This window comes from Hydractinia symbiolongicarpus, chromosome 10 (assembly GCF_029227915.1).
Source record: "Hydractinia symbiolongicarpus strain clone_291-10 chromosome 10, HSymV2.1, whole genome shotgun sequence".
NCBI classification, from domain to species: Eukaryota; Metazoa; Cnidaria; class Hydrozoa; order Anthoathecata; family Hydractiniidae; genus Hydractinia; species Hydractinia symbiolongicarpus.
The window spans coordinates 20,038,308-20,063,053 of NC_079884.1; the positions used below are offsets into that span (position 1 = coordinate 20,038,308).

At 32.4% G+C, this 24,746-nt stretch overlaps 1 protein-coding gene across 4 annotated transcripts; it reads left to right on the forward strand.

Annotated features, from left to right (window-relative positions):
* Positions 1-24,525, forward strand: LOC130662332 (serine/threonine-protein kinase BRSK2-like). Of its 4 annotated transcripts, none has more exons than XR_008988981.1 (24): positions 1-173; positions 2,612-2,706; positions 3,447-3,532; positions 3,676-3,754; positions 4,209-4,270; positions 8,368-8,452; positions 8,586-8,617; positions 10,294-10,327; positions 10,664-10,732; positions 12,064-12,111; positions 12,348-12,446; positions 12,721-12,755; positions 12,847-12,895; positions 13,074-13,186; positions 13,399-13,505; positions 14,821-14,866; positions 15,562-15,657; positions 15,727-15,830; positions 16,394-16,439; positions 16,550-16,610; positions 17,700-17,771; positions 22,228-22,294; positions 22,569-22,716; positions 23,354-23,495. XR_008988981.1 is itself a non-coding variant. In XM_057461171.1 (24 exons), exons 1-24 carry the CDS (start codon positions 110-112, stop codon positions 23,626-23,628), a joined length of 1,956 nt encoding a protein of 651 aa, XP_057317154.1. In that variant the 5' UTR covers positions 1-109; the 3' UTR covers positions 23,629-24,525. The 4 variants fall into 4 exon arrangements, 2 of the variants coding, with proteins under 2 accessions (XP_057317154.1, XP_057317155.1); XM_057461171.1 differs by having other exon boundaries at positions 22,585-22,716; positions 23,354-24,525; XR_008988982.1 differs by lacking the exon at positions 17,700-17,771.
* The last annotated feature ends 221 nt before the right edge of the window (positions 24,526-24,746 follow it).

Consider the following 24,746-nt stretch of genomic DNA (forward strand, 5'->3'; position numbering starts at 1 on the left):
ATTTTTATCTAATACGCATATAGGTCATTATGAATAGTATCATACCAGAACAGCTTTACAAGGATTTTGGTATACAAAAATCACTCTAAATGATAATTTTGAATTCAAGATGGCAGATGTACGTGGTGTTGGCCCCTATCTACTTCAAAATGTTCTTGGAAAGGGACAAACTGGTAAGTCACTTATGCATTAACTGTTATATAATATCAAAAACACTTTCACAAATAGTGGCACCAACAGCCAGTTTTCTTGTTGCTAGGAAAAAAGTCATGGTTGCTATTATTCAAATTTTACAATGTCCCTTTGATCAGGTTTTTTGATTAAATTTTTTTTAGTTCTGTTTTAAAATTTTATTTTTAAAAAAGATGATAAGAAATATAACATTGTGGATAAAATTAATCTCTCCAATTTCATTTGTTTAAGTCGCAAGTCAAAGTTGTTCTCATGTATAGATAGGCTCACATATGTTCATATATGTTAGCTGACCCATCTACATAATTTTCAAATGAAGTATTGCTAGATAGTTTCATACAAATACATAATTATTTAAGCTTTTTACAATTTTGGTACTAGTATTCAAATCACAAAAATAAATTACATATATGATCTCCTTCTTAGTTTTGAAAAGAGTATTTTATTTTCAGTTTTTTTTTATGGAAACATATTCAACTGCTCAAAGATTAAAACTATCAATATATATCACAATTTAAGTTGTTGAGAGAAATGTGAATGTTTCTGCTCTTTAAACTGCTATGGATTTCCATAATTTTCTTGTCCAAAGTTTGTTTGCTTTGTAACTACCACACCAGGACTACAATAGAAAATGTGAATCCTTTTTATATTATGTAAAGATAATAAAAGAATTCTGTAAATTGTTAATGACATGGTTATGGGAATAAAAAGGGGTAGTGTTTACATAAGAGCCTGAGGATTATATCAACATAACAGAGGTTGACATGTGTTGTGTTATTGTAGATCATTTTTAAATACTTTCAACTGACATTATTATTAGTAAGGGTGTGCGAACAAAAAATGTAATTACACATTAGGAAATTTTAAATATTAAAGATGTTCAGGAATCAAGAAATTTGCAACCCTTATCAAATACTGGACATGTTTTGCAACCGTCATCAAATACTGGACATGTTTTCACACATGATTTACATAGGAATCAGAAAACAAAACAACAATTTTAATTATCTAATTAAGTTTCACTTAATGTGCATTATACAGCCTATACATTATTCCATATCTAGTTTCATTCTGCAAAATATAATAGAAAAGTACAGAGTAAAATGAAAACAATATTGATGTTATGAGCTGAGACAATCACTTGTTCAGACACTCAGTATTTATATTTTTAGTCCAGGATTTCACATATATACTTTTAAATATTTTCGCTTGTTGTCAACATGGAAGATATCACAAAACTAGTTATTAACCCATGGATAGTTCTCCGGGGATCATTCAGCCATTGCAAAAATGAGCCCTTAAAATTATTACAATTGCTGATGGGGTTTTATTTTACAATTATGTGTTTAGGTTAATTTATTAAGTTTAAGGGCTGTTACAAATCTACATAATGTGAAGTCTTAAATTTCACCTGTATCTTATATAATAATACGGAGTGTATGTGACGGTCATAGTGGATATCGTCATTTTCCTTTGATGTCGCCGAAATTTCCTTTGAAGTCGCCAAAAAAATTATGTCTTAAATGTTAAATTTTATGACGTTACGGCACGCCGTCAATAACACTACTTTAACGTCAACCCCATATTAAATTAATGAAGCCATTACAGTGCACTTAAAACTTTGAGGCCAAATAACTTGGAAATGAGGTGGTGACGTCAATGATTTTTCACTGGGTAACTAGGGACCACCTAGGACCAATTTGGGTAATTTTCCCAAATCTGGGTCTCCAAATCCGTTTCAGAATAGACGGGTTGATGACGTACCCTAATATCTCTGCAACCGTTTATCAAAAGTACAATATCCTATACATTTTCTTGATCAGCGTTCAAAGACCTATACGTTGAAGGCAACAGGTATACAAATTTCCAAAAAATAATTTTGTGTGTTTTCGCGGGTCTTTGCTGACATCAGCAAAATTTTGAAACCCTTATATCTCATTAACCGCTCATCAAAAGCACATGATCATATGCATTTTCTTGATCAGCGTTTTAAGCTATGCACAGTACAGGCAACGAACGAACTAAATTTCGCCGAAAAAAATTTTAATTGCACTGCTGACGTCAGCAAAAAATCTAAAACCACCTATTTTTCCATTAAAATAAAATGCTAATTTAATACATGAAATATCGTTTGTTATAGTTTAATTAATGACTTCACTCACAATTTATCTTGCATGAGTTTAAGTTACCAGCAGTGAACTTTGATGGAACTTGATTTTTGTATGTTCTCCATGCCAAGACAATAGCCTCTGTGTGGTGTACAGGAATGAAGGAATTTCGTTCTTACTGGAAAATTTAATTTTTTTAAAAAACTTACGAAATGGCTTGGGAATTCATCAAAATATTTACTTTTTCAGTTTTGACATGTTGGTATGATCTTATATACAATTTTGCTGATATACTACAATTTTTTGTTTAGGAATTGTAAAAATGGGTATACACAGCACAACTGGAAAGAAAGTTGCCATCAAAATTGTGGACAAATGTAAAATACAGCCAAGTGTACTAGCAAAGGTACTTTTCTCATGTCCATCCATAATGATGATGCTCATGAAGCGTTTACATGAAAGTTTTACTTTATCCAAAGTCATGCTAAATCTAAAGCTGAAATAAATTGTTGTTGTGTTGCATGGCGTTCCACTTCGCCCAAAGTGAAATACAATTTTGCAGTTATGTTTTATGCTGACCATACGATATAACTGCACATGGTCATTCACTTTGCCTTATTTTCACTTTAATTTGTTTTGGTGAGATGTAAGGTCCCATAATCATTAACAAGCCTCTTAGTTGATTATCCTCCTTCACAATGCTGATAAACCATACTGTATCAAATGATTTGAAATCTGTAGCCACACCACAGATTATTCTTAGAAGAAAGAATTCAGAAGAACGTATTATATCAATTAAATAGGTTTTGTTAGATCTAAAACCTAAAAACCTAAAAAAAACGAATTATAACGATGGTTTAACCATCAAGGTTGCAGCATTGTTATAGTTGTTTTAATTAGCTCTGATCTATTAACCATGTAAGCCTGAGCAGGTGGAATATATTTACACTGGTATAATTCTCACTTCAAAAAAGAAAACTAAAACTAAATTTACATTGGTATAATTCTCACTTTAAAAATGACAAAAACTAAAATTAAAAAATTGTTTAAGATACATGTTTCCAACTTTTATACACAACTGAGATTGTAGAAAGTGGAGTATTGAATTAAATTGTTTCACTGTCACACTGTAATTTTTATGCTTAGGTTGAGCGAGAAATAACAATAATGAAGCTTATTGAGCATCATAATGTTTTGCAATTATATGATGTTTATGAGAGTAAAAAAAACTTGTAAGCATATTTTTTTATTTTTTTATTAACTAGATTTTTTATTAGCAGTTAGTTTTTACTTTATACTTTTATTTCTAGATTAGCTTACTGCTGATTTTTTGTGTGTTTTAAACAAAGGTGGTTAAATTTTTGAAAAATTTCAGATTTTTAGTGCTTGAGTTTGTGGGTGGTGGAGAGCTGTTTGAATACTTAGTAGGAAGAGGACGACTGTCCGTAATTGAGGTACTAAAATATTTAAATATTATACATCTATTATCATCTATTAGGGTCCTAGTACACTAAGCAAGAATGTGAAGTGCAGTTAGTTTTAAATGCAAAACAATAAACCATTTGAAATTTCCTCAAAATGTTTATTTCTTAAGCATAGAACCCTATGTAAAATAGTTTAATAGAGGAAGGATGAAACAAAGAAAGAGATTTAAAGTTCAGTTGCAAAATATAAAAACACTATAAACATGAAAAATGTAACATAAGGAATTTTGTGAGCTTATAATTGGAATTTAAGACTTATATTGGATATTACAATTCTTTACTCTTGTGTTCTAGAATCTTACAAACTTGCAGAATATGCATCCATTAGTTGCACTAAAAACCATTCTGTTGTGATGATCTATGTATATTTTTATGTAGTTTTCCACTGTTTTCCATTTTATTTTTTAACCTAATTTTGCCATAGGCCAAAACATTTTTTCGACAGATAGTATCAGCAGTTCATTATTGTCACGAGCATCTTATATGGTAAGTATTTCATTTTCTACCAAGTGAAAAAAGGAGCTACAGAGTCCAACAGTAAAAATTACAGTACAATACATTTTATTTCAGGATTAAAGCACAGCTCCTGGTGTGTTCTTTATAGAAAGTTATATGCTTAATTAGGCTTGATTTTTATTAGTTTTTGCTTACAAGTTTGTGCTGTTTACTTTTACCTATGTGGTTTGGAACACAACACAGCAACATTTAGTGTGCAAAATCAACTGTTAATAGTAGAAGAATTTGTTGTGAATGTTTATTCGTCATATAAAATGCTTGTCCATTTTCAGATGGCGGTGATGCAAATCTAATTTTACAATAAAATACATTACAATTCAGACAGGCCTTTCAGAATTTGTTACACAGAATTTTTGTTACCTGATCAATTTCATCCCAAGATAGGTTTTTGTTGTATGTGAAGCTAATCTCAGCTTTATAAATTATTACTTTGCCTTTTGAAAGAAATATTGATCAAACCAACAGTTCTTTCAACAAAAATCTTTATCTTCAGTTTCACAAAGATAGTATTTTGAGGTTTTAAGTCATACAGTAGACTCTCGATATAACAAACCCTCGATATAACGAACACCTCGATTTAAAGAACCAAAGTTCGTTCCCCTTGGATTTTGCCTTAAAGGGAACCCGAGGTATAAATTGATGTTGGACTTATATTATAGAGAGTAAAAAGTTAGCTAACAAGTCTTTTTAATTTTTTTAAAAAGCTCTTTTCGTTCTCAAAATATTCACATTTAAAGAATTTCAGATTTAATTATGCTGCATGAATTATGATGTCATATTTCATTAATAGCAAATTTAGACATTTTCTTTCATCAGTAATTTTAGGCCTGTTAAGGGGTGTGCATTCAAACTTTATCAATGCATAGATATTATAAAGGTTAATTGATTAACAATTTTTTTGCCCAAATGACACCTGTTTGCTTGTCCCAGGCCTCTTAATTTTTTGCTGAGGAACTTATAACTTGGGATCTGCATGTCGGTTTGCAATCAAATTTTGTGAGTAAACATATATGGCTTATACAAGCTTATCCACCAAATTTGATTGCAAACCAAGTTGCAGATCCCGAGTTATTGAGTGGGTGTGATCAGAAGTTTGAAAGCTTATTATCGTCACTCACTCATTAAAAGCAATTTATAACGAGTGTTGACGAGGGAATTTCACCCGAAAAGGTCAACATTCTAGAAGCATTGACTTTAATCGTTGCAGCTTGGAAGTGTGTTACACCAGAAACGCTGGTTAACTGTTTCAAGAAAGCTGGCATAAGTCAAGGAGCATATTATGTGAATTTAAAATTCACAGCCAATCAGATGAAGATGACCCATTCAAACTACTTGCTGCTCAGACGAAGGATTTCCGAAACAGCTTTGAAGATGACGATGAATCTTCAATTGACTTCACAGTCAGCACTTATGTTGCAGTCTTTTTCAGGAGAGGTGTGCAATCGCACGCGCACGCCTTGGCACACGCCTAAATCGTTTCAGGCGTGTGATTAATCGCACGCCTGAAAAATAAATATTGAGTTTTCAAAATCAACCTATAAAATCCATTTTGTAGCGTGCAATGGCAGCCCTCGAAATAATTTTTGGAGAGTCGTCAGACAAAACGTCCGATAGATTTTCGTCTTGGTGAACACTTTTTGGCTTCAGAAATTATTAAATAGTCCTGGTTCTTTTAATCCACGAACAAGCCTATTCATAGCCAACCTGACCATCCTAGCTAATTCACCGACTCCTGAGTTAGTTAAAAGAACTACGTAGACATAAATCTCTTTCGCCTGCCCCCCTCGTCATTGGTAACCAGGTCTTACACAAGAAATCCAGCCATGCGGTTATTAACTAATGCGGAGGTGAACGCCGACGAAGCACGGATGAAGCAAGTCTGCAAAACTGCACTTACATGCGGAATAGACATTTTATCATGAATTTAATTGTAGATAGTTTCTTCATTTGACAAAATAATTGGAAACCATAGCAGGTCCAAATTTAATGGATTTTTTCTTTATGCCTGTAAAAACGAAACCCACGGGCGGTATAAATTTTTTCTGTAAAAATTTTGTTAAAGTGTAGCTGAACTTTCTAAATGAATTTTGAAGTTTTATTTAAGCCACGTGGATAAAGATTTTTTTTAATTTGAAAACAAAGTATTATATTAAGTAATATATATTAAGTAATAAATATTATTTGCTTGTGATGACCTGAAAAATAAACAATAAATATAAAAATGACAGTATAGTCATGCATACTATTTCGGACATGTAGAAAAGGAAGTTAAGATTGAGAGAGTCGCTATACCAGTAGACGCTCGATCATCGTGTTTGGGGTTCACGATTTAAAACGTCCCTCACTTTTCTACCGCAAAATAAATGCACAACAAAAATAACCTCGGAGCCCGTATTGCAGGCGTAACATTCTTTGCACATGCGTTACTTGATTTACACGTGCGAATCATCGCACACCTACTCAAATATTCCTGTAAAAAAATGATGTTGACGCAGATGAAGATTTCCAAACTTCTAAAATCAATTCCAAAACTGACCAAGAAGTCATTGACCGGGTTCGATCAATTAAAAGTGAGAATGACAAAGAAAACGACATTGAAGAAATTGATCAGAACCAGTGAATCATCGAACCACCAAACAAAGAAGAAGTCCGTCGAGCTATCGAAACCCTTCAACAATGCTGTCTTTTCCAAGAGAAAAAACCAGTGAGGTTTAAAAGATGTATGAAATTGGTTGTTAAAGAAAAAACAACAATCTCTGATTACAGACTTTTTTACGAAATAAAATGTTTGAACTACACGCTTATTTTAGAAGAACCAGTAAAATGCAACCTGAGGCTGGCTGTTCTTAACTTTTTTGTATAATTTTAAGCAGAAATGTTCTTGTTTTGTTCTTAGGAAAACGTTACAGTACGCTATAGTAACAAGTTACAAAATCCAAGTCTCTTTGTTCTTAAATTTAAATCTTATTGACAGTAATTTCGAAATTTGTGAATTGGTCTTGATTTTTGTGAAGTCTTACTGTTAAAAATGTTCTGAGTGTTGGTTTGTTCTTAGCAGGTTAGATAGCTTTGTAAACAATCTTTAGTTACCTATATACTAAAGAACTCAAAAAGAAAAATTAAAAACCCACAAATTATGTTTCATTCATTTGCTTGAATTGTACTTTTAAAATATCTACAGATTTTTTCTCTCCAACAAAATACAAAATGCAGGGTACTTGCAAACCCTCTCCATCTCCAAGTTTAAATCCGCATGACGTTGTAAAAAGTAAAATATAGTCTTTGCAAAACGTCCTGATCTTCCCCTTTTCAAATGTCCAATAATTTATCATCTTCTGTTTTGACACAAACAGTATATCATATGTCCACTGGAATTTGAGGCTTGCATTGGACTTGTAAGTTTTTACCCAATTATGGCGATCATATGTATTTATAAACATGATGTCCTTTTATATTTGTCTTAAGTGAAATTTTGACTGTCACAATAATAGGCAATTTTTTCTTGAAATGCGTGTCTACGCAACAAACAACCAAATGATTTTATGTAAACAAACACAAAAATGTTTTATTTGAAAAGTTCTTCTAATGGACAAAACTTTAAGCAGTTTTGGGAAAACTGGGGAAGTATTTCCATTTTTCTGATCTCTCGATATAACGAACCCTCGATATAACGAACCCTCGATATAATGAACTTTTTTCCATTCCCCTTGGGGGTTCGTTATATCGAGAGTCTACTGCAGATAAACATTAAATCATTCAAAAGGAAGCAGGACATAAAATCATACAGAAAGGACCCAGATGATAAAATCATTCAGGAACGACCCAGGATTTTTTTTTGTTTTATTAATACCAGTATTGTTTCTACATGATTTTATAGCCGTGCCATGAACACATGAAATGCAATGTATAAAAAGGAACAGATGAAACCGTGAATTTATCCACTAACTACCAACTACTTCATATTATTTCTCGAGGCACCACTGCATAATTTGAAACCTATTTAATTCAGCTCTTGACAGAGTTCCTGTGTATTTGTATGTTGGAGATACTTTTTATTTATTTTTTAGTCACAGAGACTTAAAGCCCGAGAACCTATTGCTCGATGAAAAGAAAAATATAAAAATAGCAGATTTCGGTATGGCATCAGTTCAAGTAAGGCTTGTTGCATGTTACATGTTTTTAAAAGAAAATGATCTCAGACTAAAAACAAACTGTACGACATTTCCATACAGAGAAAAAGAATAGGGAAGTTAGGATAAATCATTTTTTTGGTTTTTATTGTTAGGTTGAAAATGACTTCCTTGAAACAAGTTGTGGGTGAGTCTGTTTTTTATAATAAGTCTAAGTGGATAGATAAGGTTATATTATGGCTAGAGTTTTTCTGGCACTGTGATTGGCTAATCTACACAAAATATGTGCTATATTTTTGTTTTCTACCGAGAAACGAGTGCAATTTTTACTTATTTTTAATTTGACAGTGATTTTAGCTGATATTTTTTCTCTGATTGGCTGAAATAGCATGCAAAAAGCTGATATTTTTTCCTGATTTGTTAAAAACTTACTTAGTAAAGTTATTGCTTTCTTGAAAAACCAGAACTTGCCTTTAATTTATTCCAAAATTTTCTCCTCATGAAGGATTATTTTTACAAAACAAACTAACAATCAATCATAAATATTCACAGTTCAATTATCCGTCTGTTTCAACATGGTCATTAAGGAGACGTGTGCTCTCCACTGTACAAATTTTAAGTTTGACTGTGACTTTAGGTTAGTGAGGTTATATGTATAGCGCATTGAAGGAGTTTTGTGTTTAATTCGATTGTTTAACCCTATTTGGACCTATGATACTTACTGAGTTTCAATATTTATCTATTAGACACCTGCACGCCAAATTTTTAGGTCCCATGCCTTTCAGAGGCTTTGATATTGGCTATTACTCGAAACTACCCCTAAAAATGTCTATGAAACCCTTATAAAATATAATACTTTTGTTAGGATTATCCTTAGAGCTTGAAACTTACAACACAACTTTGTTTTGTCCAGAATAATCATTTTTCATATTTTGGACAGGTGATTAATTCGATTTAACCCAAAAACCATATTTTCGGGCAATTTTTGGCATTTTTTCATGCGATCTATGTAAAAACTGGGAAAATGTGTTAAATAACTTTTATGTAGCTTTCAGAAACTGCGAAGAGAACGTAAAAATTTGTTCTAAAACTAAAGTAATTGAATTTTAAACAAATTCAAGCTTTTGATGACGTCACAGAAAATGTTCTAATGCAAGCAAAAATTTATTGCCGCCATTTTGTTCCATTTGTGACGTACTATAACTGTGCCAAGTTTGATTCAATTTCAACAAGCCTATGGAAAGTTATTCCACCCTCCCCCCTTTTTCGCTGTTGAATCTTATAAACCGTGATTAAAATTGAACAATCATTTGGCGAGTAATTCAAATTACAGTGATTTATGCTTGGTTTATATAATAAACTAGTTATCGCACTTGTTCTCAAAAAAAATTTTTTTTGTTTTTTAGTTCCCGTATATTTCACTGGTCTAAAGGCTCGTGGAATGTGTAAACGAAAACCTAAAAAACACAAAAAAATAATTCCTATATTTTTTTTGACACTGTGCGATAACTAGTACTTATAACCGTACTGCAAACTAAGTCTGTTGTAATATTCAACATGTTTATTACTCTTAATATCCCTAATGTTCATTTGCGTATCCACCTTATGAATATTTAAGTAGTGCAAAATTCAAGAGAATTAAATAACTTTTCTTTTCTTTTAAGTTTAACAAGTGAAAAAGATATTCTAACTTTTTCCAATTTGAAAAAAAGCTTCCCTGAATAATGCACTTAAGCAGAAATTAGCCTATAAGCATACCAAAAGACTTTATACTTTATACTTACCTAATCCATCTCTCTATGATATCTGATATTGCTAACTCTATTTTTACTCTCTTCGAAACTGCAATTAATTTCTTTTCAGCTCGCCACACTACGCATGTCCAGAAGTTGTAAGGGTAAGGGTGATTTTCAAAAATGTTACTAAAGGACTGATTACAAAATTAATTTACATCCATTGTTAACTATTTTGTCACCGGTCAGGAGGATTGTGAAGTAAGTGAATGAAGCCTTCAGAAGAAACATGAACAAAAAATCATTTATTTATTTTTTATTTATTTTCACAGTGGATGCTTTCTGGGAGATTTTAAAATTTGATTTCTTTTCTTTTGCAGATATCAATTGTCCTTGCGTTTTTTTTTTCATAAAGCATCAGAATTTTAACCAAATAAGAATCCTTTGTTAATTTTATTATTGGCTGGTTTTTAGTTTTGTTTACTATTTTTTTGACATAGGGTATCCGATATGATGGACGTAAAGCTGATGCTTGGAGCTGTGGTGTAATTTTGTATGCGCTAGTAGTGGTAAGATCATATTCCACATAGTACTCCAGTATCAGATTGAACAGACAGTAATTGCTTTATTGCCTGATTCTCTTGACAGCTAGACAAAGACCATGTATTTCTCTGATTAAAAATTGCGTCTAGATAGTTATTGAGAGTGTCGTATACTTGATCCACTTTGTGATTTCGGCTTATGTTAGTGGCTATATGCTGCAAAACTTTTAACAGAACCTATTTGATGCTAATAAAAATACTTCTTTTGTGTTAGTTCAATATGTTACGCCTAAAAATATATACAACAAAACAGTTTGTTACTACTTTCTTTCTTTTCTATTTTTAGCCTGTGTGTGTTATACAAAAATATGTATACAAGTTTGGTGTGGGTGTTATGGTCTCTCCCAGATCCACTGGTATTCTGTGATACTAGGGGTGCGGCGTTCAATTGTTAGTTTTATTCAAGGTTTATGCTGCTGCTTTTTGTTGTTCTCGCATACGCCGTATCTGTGGTATCTCTAAGGCCTTCTTGACGGTTGCTCAGCCTAATCTAGTAGTTGTTGTAGATGCACATTTGTCTCATTATCGATGTCGAATAAGCCTTCAATATCATGTCAGTTATATTTGGCAAGAATTGTTGGCTGAGACAGTTCTACAGTAGCTGGTCGGAGATGAACTTTTTTGAATTTTTTAGCATCTCGAGTTCTCTCGGTACCATCTCCGTGAGTTGCAGTGATTCTGTTTCCATCTATGGTTTTGAATCAAATGGTGGTTGAGTTGTAAAATTTGCTTGATCTACTTTATCCCCGATCTTGATATTTTTTGCTTTGGCTCAGTTCTTCCAGTCAAAATAATCTTTTGTTGTTTCTTCTTTGAGTCCTGTAGCTGAAAGTGCCGTTGACATTTTCGACACAGCATCATCGTACAAATCAGTTTCAAGTACTTTTCCAACATGTTGGAAAACGTTTGTCATATCTTTCCCTTCTTTCAAGAGTAGAAGGGCTTTTTTCTCTGTATCAGTAGGATTATACGCAGTTCCATCTCCTTTTCAAAAGACTAATTCGAAAACTAGTGACATCTCCTCAACATATTCTTTGAAATGTTTCAATGTACCACCAGGGTGTGCATCTAATGATTTCAATGTGTGTATTAATACCATTAAATTCAAACTTGTTGCAGTTTCAAAATTCAGCTTTAAGTTGTAGCCAAGTCAGTAATGCGTCGATGAATTAATTCGTCGCCAGTAAAAATACTTCTTTTGTGTTATTTCAATATTTTAGTACCCCTAAAAATATATACAACAAAAGATTTTGTTGCTATGCTGATATTAGTATTATTAATTCAATTGTCTGTTTTAGGGCTGTCTTCCATTTGACGATGACAATTTAAGAATCTTATTAGAAAAAGTATGATTTTCAGCATTTTTATATTCTCAATAATTGAACATGTAAAAAAAAACGCCTTTTCTTCGAGTCTTTCAAGAATTATTGCAGATGACTACAACTTTTGGAGTTGACTGCTTCCTATATCTTGAATTATGGTTTTTGGATAGTGAATATGGTTTTTGGATAGTGAATATGGTTTTTGGATAGAAATCAACCTTGATTTTTAAATAATCAACTTAGTAACTATTTTTTTGCAGGTAAAGAGTGGACGTTTTGTTATTCCAGCATTTGTTCCCAAGGATTGTGTTGATCTGTTACACAGAATGATTCGAGTCGATCCACAACAGCGTTTTTCTGTAAGTTGTGTACATCATGTTCACTCACTATCCGTTATTTACATTTTCATTTTAAAAATAAGAAAGGAAAAATAGGATATAAAATACAGAAAATTATGATAGAAGCCAGGAATGCAATTGATTTTCATACTTACGTTTGGCTGATTTTGTCGTGTTAACATCTCTCGAACACATAGAGTATTTATTTGTTATACTACAAAAGAAGTAGAGTAGATAAGCAACCTGAATGTTTTTGATGACGTTTTTTAGTCGTTATTTATGGACTTTTTTTTAGTTGACTGATGTAAAGAGACATTCATTTTTTTCAAAGTGAGATTTGTTAATGTTTTTTATCTACCTCGTGTTTAAGTTACACTGCAATAATAAGACAATCATCCAACGTAAATGATTTTTGTTTTAGAGATTCGGAAAATATGCCACCAGAACCTCCTCTTTGTCCTGTTGTTTCTGTAAGTTTATTTATATTCTTAATTAGTTGTTTGTTTATGTACCCAGTGGGTCATTCTTATTCTGCCTGTTTTTCACCACGTTTACTAGGACTTAATTATAACCAGTCTAGGACGACAAACTCTCAAAAGTTAAGGTTTTTGTGATGTAAATTCGTCTTTTGCAGTTATTTTTCTTTAGATAAAGCATTTGCAATATGAAGATGAACTTGATGTTGACGTCATTAATAGTATGACGTCATTGGGTTGTTTCAAAGATCAATCAAATTTGATAAAGAAGTTACTAAAAACCGAGTAGGTGTTTCTTATCATCCTTTCTATCTAAAACTTGTTAATTTATTAAGTTGCATTTGAATTTCTGATGTGACATTGTAATGAAAAAATCGAAGCATGATATTACATTCTCAACTAAAAAGTAACTACCAATAAGCAATAGTAAAGTAAAAACAGTTTGTTAAGTATAGCATAATATGTAGCTTCGTTAGAAAGTTGTTATTCTTTTTTAGTGACAAAAACACGGAAAAAGTTGTTTATTTTTTGTTGTTGAATCGAAAATTACGGAAACCGGCTCGAGAAGATGACGAAAGCTCCCTCTTATTCGTTCACAATCCAGGCAAGAGTTTGTTTTTTATTTTGTTAAATACTGCGGCGAATGTGACTTTGGCTTGTTGCAGAAAGTTACGGTTGCATTGGAGAATCGCTTTATTGATTTGGACTCAAATTATTATTCTGCTTTTAATATATCATACTTCTGTGAACGATAATTATTTTAATGGAATTACGTTCAGGTAGGATAGTTACTTATTTTCGAGCTTTTTCTTTTAATAATTTGCTTCACAGAGGATTTTTTTTTCAAATAACTTGAACTTTATCCTTTAACAGAATTCATAGTAATTTTCTGTTAAGAAAAGTTTCATTGAAAAATGCATTGATTTATAATCAACTAATTTCTTTATTTTCTCTCTCGACTCCAAATCTTATCCGTTTGACTAATTTCGAATAATGGTTTAATATACGTCCCTTACAAACTTGAAATAAAATCATAGAGCGTTTTCACGTTATCTTTGAAGTGGGAAACTTATAATATATATATTTTTAATTTAGAAAGCATAAAATTTACAACAGAATAAAAATTGAATCGTTCAATTGTAAACATTTATTTTATTAACAAGAATAAATCTTTGCTTTTTGTACATATAATATTGTTACTTTATGTATTGCTCAATCCATTTTTTTATAAGTGCTTTCAAGTATCTATTGTCTAAACTCCATGCTAGCACATTATTTCCTTTTTAAAACAATGCTTTAAAAACAACAAGGCTGCTATTTTAGTTTGATTCTACTTGATTGATTTTGCAAATCACAATCAAAAGTATTTATGAGAAGCATATTTGTTTGTTCACACTAGTTCTTGTTTTCTTCACTTCTCTTTCCCAAATGATTAACTGTATGAAGAAAACCGTAATATAGAATAATTAGAAAAAATTTGACTGTCCTCGCAGCATAATCCACGAATAACCTAGTTTGTGAAGATTTAACTTTTTTCTGCTCACGTCGAATTCTTCTTTATAGTTTGCAATTATTAGTTTTTTAATCAGGTTTTAGTATAATTGTCCTTTCTCCATTCTTTTTTGTGAGCATAAAAAAGCGTAATCACTACCTCCTGCACTCATTCACATGGCTACCTGCACTTCATTTTTCAATAAACAAATACAGGTTAAGTAAAAATGTTCTTCAAAACCATGCGACAAAATTCAACATCATTTTTAGTGGGTGTTGCATTAAATTCAAAACTAAAATCATGTGCCTCAAACATTAGCCCAATATAAAGACATTAATTATGAATTTTTTGTAGATTATTTCATATATAAAGCGTTTGAGTCTATGCCATTCTAACCTGATCAACCTTTTGTAACTTGTTTTTGTAGATGCACCGAAAAAACGCGTCGATTCACCCATGGCTATACGCAAAGCGTAAGTGTATTGCTGGTTGCTGCGCTGCTTTGAGACAAGCTTTTACCATCTCTGTGACTATTTGGTTGTTTGTTTTCACTGATTAACGGCTACAATCTTCAACTCCAACCACTTCTTGGCTCTAGCATTGGCTGTGGAGTTGGGGGTTAATTGTAGTATGTGTTTGTTCTCATTAAATGATTTGTTTTGATCAAACTATGCTATTATTTTGGAAATAATGTAAGAAATTAATGTTGTAGATGTTGGTGTGTGGATATAATTAAATGTAAAAAAAAAACATCGTTCCTCATTTGAATATATTTAACGACGTTTCGGCCGTATACGGCCATTATCAACTCCTGCTACAAACACCATTTCGTAAAAGATTTTATTTTATATACATTACGATAGTACAACACAATTATCGTACGATATTAATCAACAAATAAGAATAATGGAATAGATGCGATATTTCTATTCAAAGCTGGTTTATCCCTAAGGATTAATAAAATCTCCTTCAGCTTGTAGATCGTAGTTATCTCTGTAATAATACAGTTATAAAATAAAATAAACTTTTACGAAATAGTGTTTGTAGCATAACTTGACGTTTGTCTTTACAATTAATGTAAGAAATAGCTATTTTAGGATAGCTAAATAGGATTTTTCAAAATATAGTCTCTTTGCATATTTCTATATACGTTATGAAATTCATTTAGAACTCAGAATTTGTATGAGAACAATGCATTATCGAACACAATGCCACGGAGACCACGTGCTGCCACAACATTGGGAAGTAACTTGGAGACAGCAAAGTAAGATTGTCATCAATGTTGGTCATTGCTTTCTTGTGCTCTGTTATGAAGTAGGATTATTCTTTTTAGAAGTCCTGCTGTGCGTCCTTCCTCCGTTGTGATCACTCCTCCTGGCAGTCCCTGGAGAGACAGGTTTTATACTATTACAAAAAGTATATTCAATAAAAACGGGGGTAAGTTTTGATCATCTTTTAATGCAGACATTCGAAGCAACAAATTTATTACTTCTGATATTTAAAGATGTTTGAATTGTGTCTAAAGCTCGCAAGTAATTATATACTTTTATTATTTCACAACATCTTGATGTACAGTATACCTGCGTTAAAAGTGGGACTTTTGCTCAACCCGATCGACTTTTTTTTCGGTCCCACCAACCCAAAATTTGCCGGAGTGGGATTTCAATAAAATGATTCGCGAGATGAAATAGGAGAACAGTTAGAATTTATATACGTTGCATTGAAAGAAAAATAAAAACGCGCATGGTTAAAGGTGTTGTTAATAGAAAAATAGAACACATATGGTTAAAGATATGAAAATCTATCTTCGTTTGTTACTAATCTCACTCACGATATGTATCTGAATTTATCTAAAAACTTTCGATTAGTGGAACATTTTAACCTCTTGTCAAAGTCATACTGTTAATTGAGACAGTGGATAAATGGAACCAATTATTTGGTTGATTGAGAGTCCCAACTAAAAACAAGCATGCTGAACCCTTTTCCATTTTCTTCTATAGAGACACAATCACTTGAAGATAAAGCACCTTCTCCAGCATCATCAGAGTAAGTGACCGAATGAACTAATAATTAATAAACAACTAATTAGCTTTAATATTTATTTATTTATTTATTTATTTTCTGCTTTCGGTAATGCTTTTAATTTCTTTTTTTAGTCATAGCGTTAAAAGGTCTTGGTTCCCTGGCTCACTTTTTCACGTTGATAACGCACACGAGGTAAAACTAATACCCTTACTCTGTCTGTTTGTTTGCGATATGGTAGACTAGAGCTGCAGTGGCTTCTTTGATGTTGCGTCACAGTCATTAAAAAAGCGAGGGTTCGATTTTTGACCCCCCCCCCCCCCCCACACGCTTTGTAATTCGTTCCGTTTGAGAGTACAACGTGACGATCCAACGATGTCAGCATGGACGGTCTAACAAAGTTGTAGCCTTTTTTGTAAATACTTTTTCGACCTTTTTGTCTTCTAAAAGCTTTGTATTTGTTTTGTTTGGTTTTTATATGTTTTTACAAGTTAAGATAAATATATTGTCACGTTTTCTAGCCATATATAAATCTTCAACAAACTAATTTTAGGATTTTGACTACAAACGTAAATGTTGAGGGAGCATCTTAAACGCAGCAAGCTAGCTAGCCTTATCCATTCCTATTCCTAAGGGTTTTTATCAGTTTGATATGAGAGCTTTTCATCTCAGCCAACATAATTTATTTTTGCGTTGTCTTCACCAATCTGATTTTTAATCAGCTGCACCTAAGGTTGTGGCTGCTGTTAGCTACCTCTGGCCTACTACCTGTACTAAGCGCTTATCCAGATCTCAAGATTAATTTTTGAACTTCATGGGAACATATTCCGACTGTTTTTGCTATGACGTGGTAACAACAGGTTGTTAAACTGTGTGTACTTGTGACTACAATTGCGAGGAAGTTATTTTTTGAGAAATATATTACACTTGAAACAATGTGTTCGCTGCAATCGATTTACCAAATGCTGTAAACCTGTGGTAAGGCGCTTTTTCGGATGTATGGCACAGTTTACGGCTTTTATAAGTCCTCAACCTAACGCGGAATTGCAGTTACTTTGGACCCGGCTAGTCTATTTAATAATAGCCATATGTGTGTTTAAAGTGACTGCTCGCAGCTTCACTCCGGATCCCCCGCAGAGCTCTTAATTTTCCACGGATTAATGACTAGTTAATCCGTGAATGGCAATGGCAATTTCTCGCCGCCTAATTTTTTAGGAGCTCGTAATGTTAATGTTATGTTTTGAAAACCTGTTCAAAAGAACATGATGCTTATTTAATATTCAGCCTTTTAACATTGAACTTCATGATCGAACCTTCTCCAGTCTAAAAGCCGATTTGATCCACTCAGTCTTGACGGTAAGAACATTCAACTTTTAATTTGTAAATCACACGTCAAGTTTTCTGACTTAAATTGTCTCTCATTCAAATGGAAGGTTTATACTGGGTTTGCACTTGAACAAATTTATCCGGATTCATTAGTCAACTTTAAAGATTTACACGAATTGTCTTTACACTTGATTTTGCAAATTTATACGGATTCTGCATGCAAATTTATACGGATTCTGCATGCAAATCATAAAAGATGAAAACGGAGAAGTTCCCGAATTTTTTGTCCCGGATTAGTCTAAATCCGTTATAACATACCTATTTTCATGTCTATTTCCCGTAAATGAAAACGAGGCCGTATTTTTTTAAAAATCAGGCAAGTGTTTAGCATTTTGTAACCCAATAGGCGCTTGCAGTGAAGCAGTATCTCCTGTTTGAAGTGAAGTGAAGCAGTATCTCTTGTTCAAGTTGAATTTGGAATTATTTATGGACAGTTAAGTTGATAGTGTTTTACGATATGGTCTTTTAAAATTGCTTTAGTGTTGAAACAAGTTATTTTGAGCTAATATGGTAGACACATCTAATACCAAGGGTAGATTCAAACCTCCAAACTTATTATTTTTTGTGGCTCGCTGGAGATGTGCACATTTCCAGATTTTTGCAGTTTTGTACTTTAAATTTTTTGATATTGGTAAGGTTGAACAATGTCTAAAAACCAATCACAAGTGCTTCAATAGTTAAGCTGGCATAGTCATATGTATCAGTAACTAGCCTGCTATAAAGTTCAGTGAGGGAATTGCGGGGGAAAAATATTTAAAATGTATTTAGTCAGTTAACAGTTCTCTCATACTAGAGAATTCAACTTTGTCAACCTTGGTCAGTCTCAACTGTTGACTGGTGGAGGATTATATTATTGACTCTTGATTATTCCTAGTTAGTATATTCTCTTACAGTTTTTATAGTTAGCCAAAGGTTTTCAAAAATAATTGTAATCAGTTATACTGATGTTTAATAAACACCGTATATATCTATGTACGTTAAAGGATAAGTACATGAATACTCGATTAAGCTTCCCTCCTTCCAGTAAGCTGGAAGAAGGGAAGGAGGTGGCCCTCCCTTTCAAAAAGCTCCAATTCGCAACAACAAAAAAACATTTGTGAGAAATAAGCTCCCACAGGGCCTCGTTTAAGTATTGATTTATAGTGTACCAGAAATTTATGTCCTCGTCAGCAAAAAACACATACAACCTAAAAGAAGGACATCAGTGAATCTCTTATAATAATACGCTAAGTGTGTCCGTCTGTCTGTGACAGGCAAAGTGGATGTGTTCATTTTCCTTTGATGTAGCCGAAATTTCCTTTCAAGTCTCCGAAAAAGTTATATCCATTTTGCTAGCAGGTTTACTTTGTTTACATCACGTGATCAAAATAGATCAACTTGATTTGCTGAAATAAATTTAACGGCTTTCTGTACAAAAATGGTGTCCCTCGACACCGAAAACGACAACAAAAAAAGAACGGTCCCTTCGTCTTGAAAAAAGTGCAAAAAGTAATTCAGAGAAAGAAAAGTCCAAGAAGTGAAGTAAGAAGTGGTAGCTAGAGCTAGAAGTAAAGTAGTAAAGTTAGAAATAGAAAATAAAGGCTAGAGTTTGAAGGGGATTTAAAATCAATAATAGTAAGAAATTTGATGTTTTTAGACGTTTAGTTTTTATGTCACTGGAGCACAGACTCGCATTTTCCAAGAAAAGCCTCAAATTCTTGAAGTTTTATATTTTAGCGCTTTTTTAAAAACAAACCTAGCCGCCATATTTGTTTATGTTTTTGTTGCATAATTAATGTATTCCCTGGTGCGTAACTAATGTGTTTGTCCTAAAATTCAAAATGCTACATAAAGCTGTTAGCTGACTAACAAACGGAAAACTTTGGTTTGTTGAACTTACTGCTCACCGTTATGTTATTATTTTTACATTACTATTGTTTCTCTTTATATGTGTTTTACTAAGCATAAATAGCTAGCTTTAGTTTTAGCTAAGTGTTCCCAGGTTAAGTATATTTAACTGGGGGTCTTAGCTACTGTTAGCTAGAGCTAATGTTGGCCTCCAATGCCTGCTCCTCTCATCCCATGGCAAGCTCTAACCTATGACTTATATTGTTATTCCTTTTTTTTAATTATCTATAGCTAGCTACCTTAGTTTTCTTAACTTCTTTTCTTTTATGAGCACGATACAAAATCTTTAAAGACTTGAACTTTTGCAGATGTATTTTATATTTCTTTTTGCATTTCCTGTAAACTTTACAAAGGGACCACGTGCAATATGACAAGTGGAATTTTTTTTTTCCAGAATTTAAAGCGTGCGTGTTTATTTTTTTTTATTGTTTTTTTTCTGACATCCTGTTTAACTTTCGTCAGCCTACATGTAAAATGCCAGGTTATTTTTACAGGGGGGTGTAGACATTTGATTGGAAATTTACATGGGTTTTTGACTTTATTTTAATTTATGAGAGGATGGTCGTTCGGTTCAGGAAGGTTGTTCGTGTTTTTGTTTGTGTTGCAAACTGCTGTTTTTTAAAATTTTCTTTTTTTTGTGGAAAAAAGACCACATGCAAATATACTGAAAGCACAAATTTTGTAGAATTGGCCTCCACTGAAGGCTGTTGTGTAAGCTAATGGCTTTTTCATAGTTCGTATTATAAACTTTTGTTGGGGAGAATTAAACTGTATGTGATGTCATTTTTGCTGGAAGAAAATTCCATGGTTTCACGTTTTTATTAAGATTTTTATAATTGTGGTAATATATAACTGTGTTTGGTGATGATGAAAAAACTTTTTTGTTCTTTATATTTTATGAAATGCCTGATTTTTCTATAATTTGATGTGTTTCATAATCTCTTTGTAGAAGATTTATGGACAATAGCAATATAGAACATGCTAAATGAACTGATTTTTGTTGATTTGGATGTGCTCCTCAAAAACCGATCTGTTTTACATTTTGTGTTAACTTTTGTGAGGAGGGACCGTATATGCACTTTGTTTTCCAAAATTAATATCTTTGTTGATTCAAATTTACTCCTTATTTATTTTTGACATTCACGTTTAAAATGGTTGGTAAAGGTAACTACAGATCATCATACTAAGGAAAATTTTTTTGTGTTCTTAACCTGTTAATTTTTACAATTTGTGCATATATATTTTTGGGAAACAGGATAGTTTGTAATCGAATAAATGATTTTCCAGATATAAATTTGAAGTTTTTTGACACTTCTGATTGAAATATTAAAGGTTTTCAACGAAGTAAATATTTGAGATGTCTTATTTCTGACTTTGTTACTGTATTATTGTAAGTGTTGTACTTGATTCTATACATTATTTTGATTAGTGTTTCAAGCTCTACACATAATCTTTGTTGATTCAAGTTTATCCTTTGCTCATTGATTTTTTGACATTTATGGTTAAAATTGTTGGTAAAGGGCAGTACGGAACTAAAAGAGAAAATTTTTGTGTTCTTAACTGGTTGATTTTTACATTTTGTGTAAATTTTTGTGGGAGAGGATGGTATGCAACTGAAATGACTGATTTTTCTAGATTTAAATTTGATGTTTTCCAAACTATGGCTTTTTCATATTTTTGTATAAGCGTAAGGGAAAAACAATATTTAAACTGTGTAAAAAAGTTATTTTTGTTGATTTGTGCTAACTCTTGGAGGCCTCCTTTTTGACACTTCAGAATAAAATACTGAGGGTTTTCAACATAATCACTTATAAGATGTATATACATATTTGAGATGCGTTATTTCTGACATTGTTATTATCCGTGTTGTGACTGTTGGTGTTGTGACTGTCGGTCTTCTTACTGTCGGTTTTGTGAGTTTAGTGTTGTGAGTGTCGATGTTTGAGTGTCGTTGTTGTAACTTTTTATCAACTAGATTTTACACCTTGCAAGCTGTTCTTTTTTATTTTGTGTAAGATTTGTGTGGAGGATTTAATGCGATTTGATATTTGACATTTTATGTAAGATTTTAAGAACATTTTTTTGTATATGCACTGCTGACGTCAGAAAAACATCTAAAAGAACCCATTTTCCCATTGTCCTTCTGCCTAAGTGGATTTCTCCACGGGCCTTATCGACTAGGTTAAAGAATATTGTTAACAAGTTGGCGTTCGCAATCTTTTCTTATTTCCGTGCATCCCAAATAAAATGCTCAATACTTGCCTCGTTTTAAAAAATACGGCCTCGTTTTGATTTACGACAAAATGGATATGGAAAATGGGGTGTTGATTGAATTTGTATGAATTTTTTATTTAAACTGACAAACACGCGTATATCTAAATAACTTTGGTATAATACGAAGGCCATAATTCACAGTGTACACAATAAAAACGAATAAAAAATTCCGTTTGAAAACTTCCTTTTAGTTCAAACCCAGATACTTTCTTTGAATAAGTGCTCAAGTGTAAACCTAGTATTAATTTTTTTGTCTATTATTTAGATGCCGAAAGTGATGCACATTCCACTAACAAATACAAAGTATAAGTTAGAATACCGTAAGAACAAAGGTACTTACAGATTTTTGTGTTATTATAGGTCTATTCATGCAGTGTTGTCCATATGACCTGACAGTAGCTCATAAAAAGGATTCGAACTCCCAAATAATTAGACTGTAATATTGAGCAAACACTAGTGTTCCTGCGAATAAAGTTTTCAGGCCTTTGTTCTGTATTTATGTATCTTGAGTGATAAGGACTAAATTGTAAAAGTGCTCTACGCGCAGTGTTATAAAACGGTAATTTTATAATACTATTAGTAATGTCAGATGATATATTCGTTCAGGTTTGTTTACTTTCAGGCAAAAAGTTTCTTCGGCCTTCACCACAACAAGCGGTAACCACGATGGAGGTGAACATTAAAGAAATGAGAGAAACTGATAATGATGAACAATCAATGCCAACGTTGAAAATAACCATCAGCTACATATCAGGTTTGTGCTACAGACGATACTATAACCGTTCACCAAGAGTTTATTTCTGTTTGACCGTCCACAGAGAGTTTATTTCCGTTTGACCGTTCACCGAGAGTTTTTTTCTGTTTATCTTTTCACCGAAAGTCTATTTTTGTTTGACCATTTACCGAGAGTTTATTTCTGTGTAACCGTTCACCGATAGATAATTTTTGTTTAACCGTTCACCGAGATTTTATTTCTGTTTGACCGTTAAGTTTATTTCTGTTTACCTGTTCATCGAGGGTGTATTTCTGTGTAACCGTTTACCGAGAGTTTTTTTCTGTTTACCTGTTCACCTAGAGTTTATTTCTGTTTTCCCGTTTATCGAGAGTTTATTTCTGTTTTCCCGTTTATCGAGAGTTTATTTCTGTTTGACCGTTCACCGAGAGTTTATTTTCAAGTTGTGAATGTTTCAGTTTTAAACATTGTCGAAGATACTCAACAAGGGTTTTAATTCTTCGGGTTGAGCTTTCATAATGTCCTATTTTTCCCTAACCTTTCAAGTAGAAGTTTCACTTCGTTATAATTTTGATAGATTTTATTTCAGGTATCGAAAAAGAACTAGTTTTGTCATGAGTCAGTGTTTGAGGTATATTTTGTATTCTCATTTCAATAGGTTCCACAAAAAAGTTTCGTAAATACTGCAACAAAATTCATTATGCGTTAATTAGCAGAGGAAAGTTCAGATCGAATGATGAATCCTCGTCTAGTGTAAAAAATTTTCTACTTGGTGAGTCAACTCATGTTAACAGCACCCGAAGACGCGACAGCAATGAAGATGAGAAGGAACCGACAGGTAACCATGACGATGACGCGTCTGAACACATTTACACATTTGACGACATTAGGACGCAGCTGACGACGACATCGCTGAAAACTACTTCCTTGTAAATATTTTTTTAATTATGTATATTATATATATTTTCAAATAAATTTATGAAAGCTTTCTATGTAGGGCAATTTTTAGAGAGATATATTTTCAAAGATTTTCACGTTTATCATAGTGTGTTTGTAGCTACTAAAGAAAAATTATATTTAGATATATTTCTATATAAATATATATAAAAAATATAAAATATATAGCTTTAATTACTTAAAAAATCATCAGAATATGTTTATACATCTCGGTTTCGTCGATGGATTAGGCCAGTGCTTCGTTTAAAATACATTACACAAAAACACGAGTCAAGTTTACATATTTCAAGTTTGATTTTGGAACATGTATACTTAAATATGGTTTGTCAGGCAGTTTACTCTATTATTTATTCAATTGCTACGTTTCTTTTCTTGCAATATCAAGATGGTTTCCATTCGTCGAAAATATTTGATTTAGTTCTTTTTACAATCGCATTTTTGTAACGCATAGAAAACAGTCTTGCGTTGATTTTCATTTAAATTTCTTATGTAATTTTTGAAGTGATTTTTGGAACAAAAAGGGAAATTGTAACTACACAACTGCTAAATAAAAGTAGCATACCAGGACTTTTTTTCCTCCGCAGTTTGTTTTTCTTTATTTGGTTCTGATCGGATGTGTCATAAATTCTAGTATTTTATTGGTTGCGCTTATAAATATAGTTTTGAAAATTCATCTAATACATACTCGTCTGTCCATGATCGAATATAAGTGCTTTTGATAAATGACGCATGCGCACTGTAAAAAATTAAAACTCAGTTTATTATTTGATTGAATTTTTGAAGAAGTTTTATCAGTGGTGACAGGTTTTTTCGTCTCCGCGGTTAATATTTTTTACTGATTAATTTATAAATAAATACATAAATAAATATTGATTGATTGATTCATTTATACTTCTGTTCTGATTTTTAATAAAAATGTTTACTACAAAAATTTCTTATTTATTTCTATGCATCTTTGTCTAAAAGATAGCTCACGAGACCGTCCACCTTTGTGTCATCCTCGTCCCAAGTGTGTCTTGACCTCTGAGCCGTCATCACGGAGCAGTCGTTTTCCGATTAATTGAAAAGGCAAAATGCCCTGTGGACGAGGTTTT

Excerpts from the sequence above, each read along its gene's own strand:
- LOC130662332 (XM_057461171.1), top strand. The coding sequence starts at position 110 with ATGGCAGATGTACGTGGTGTTGGCCCCTATCTACTTCAAAATGTTCTT. Across the intron at positions 10,733-12,063 it reads TTTTGTATGCGCTAGTAGTG|GGCTGTCTTCCATTTGACGA; the intron begins GTAAGATCATAT and ends TGTCTGTTTTAG. Across the intron at positions 14,867-15,561 it reads CCCATGGCTATACGCAAAGC|AACTCAGAATTTGTATGAGA; the intron begins GTAAGTGTATTG and ends AAATTCATTTAG.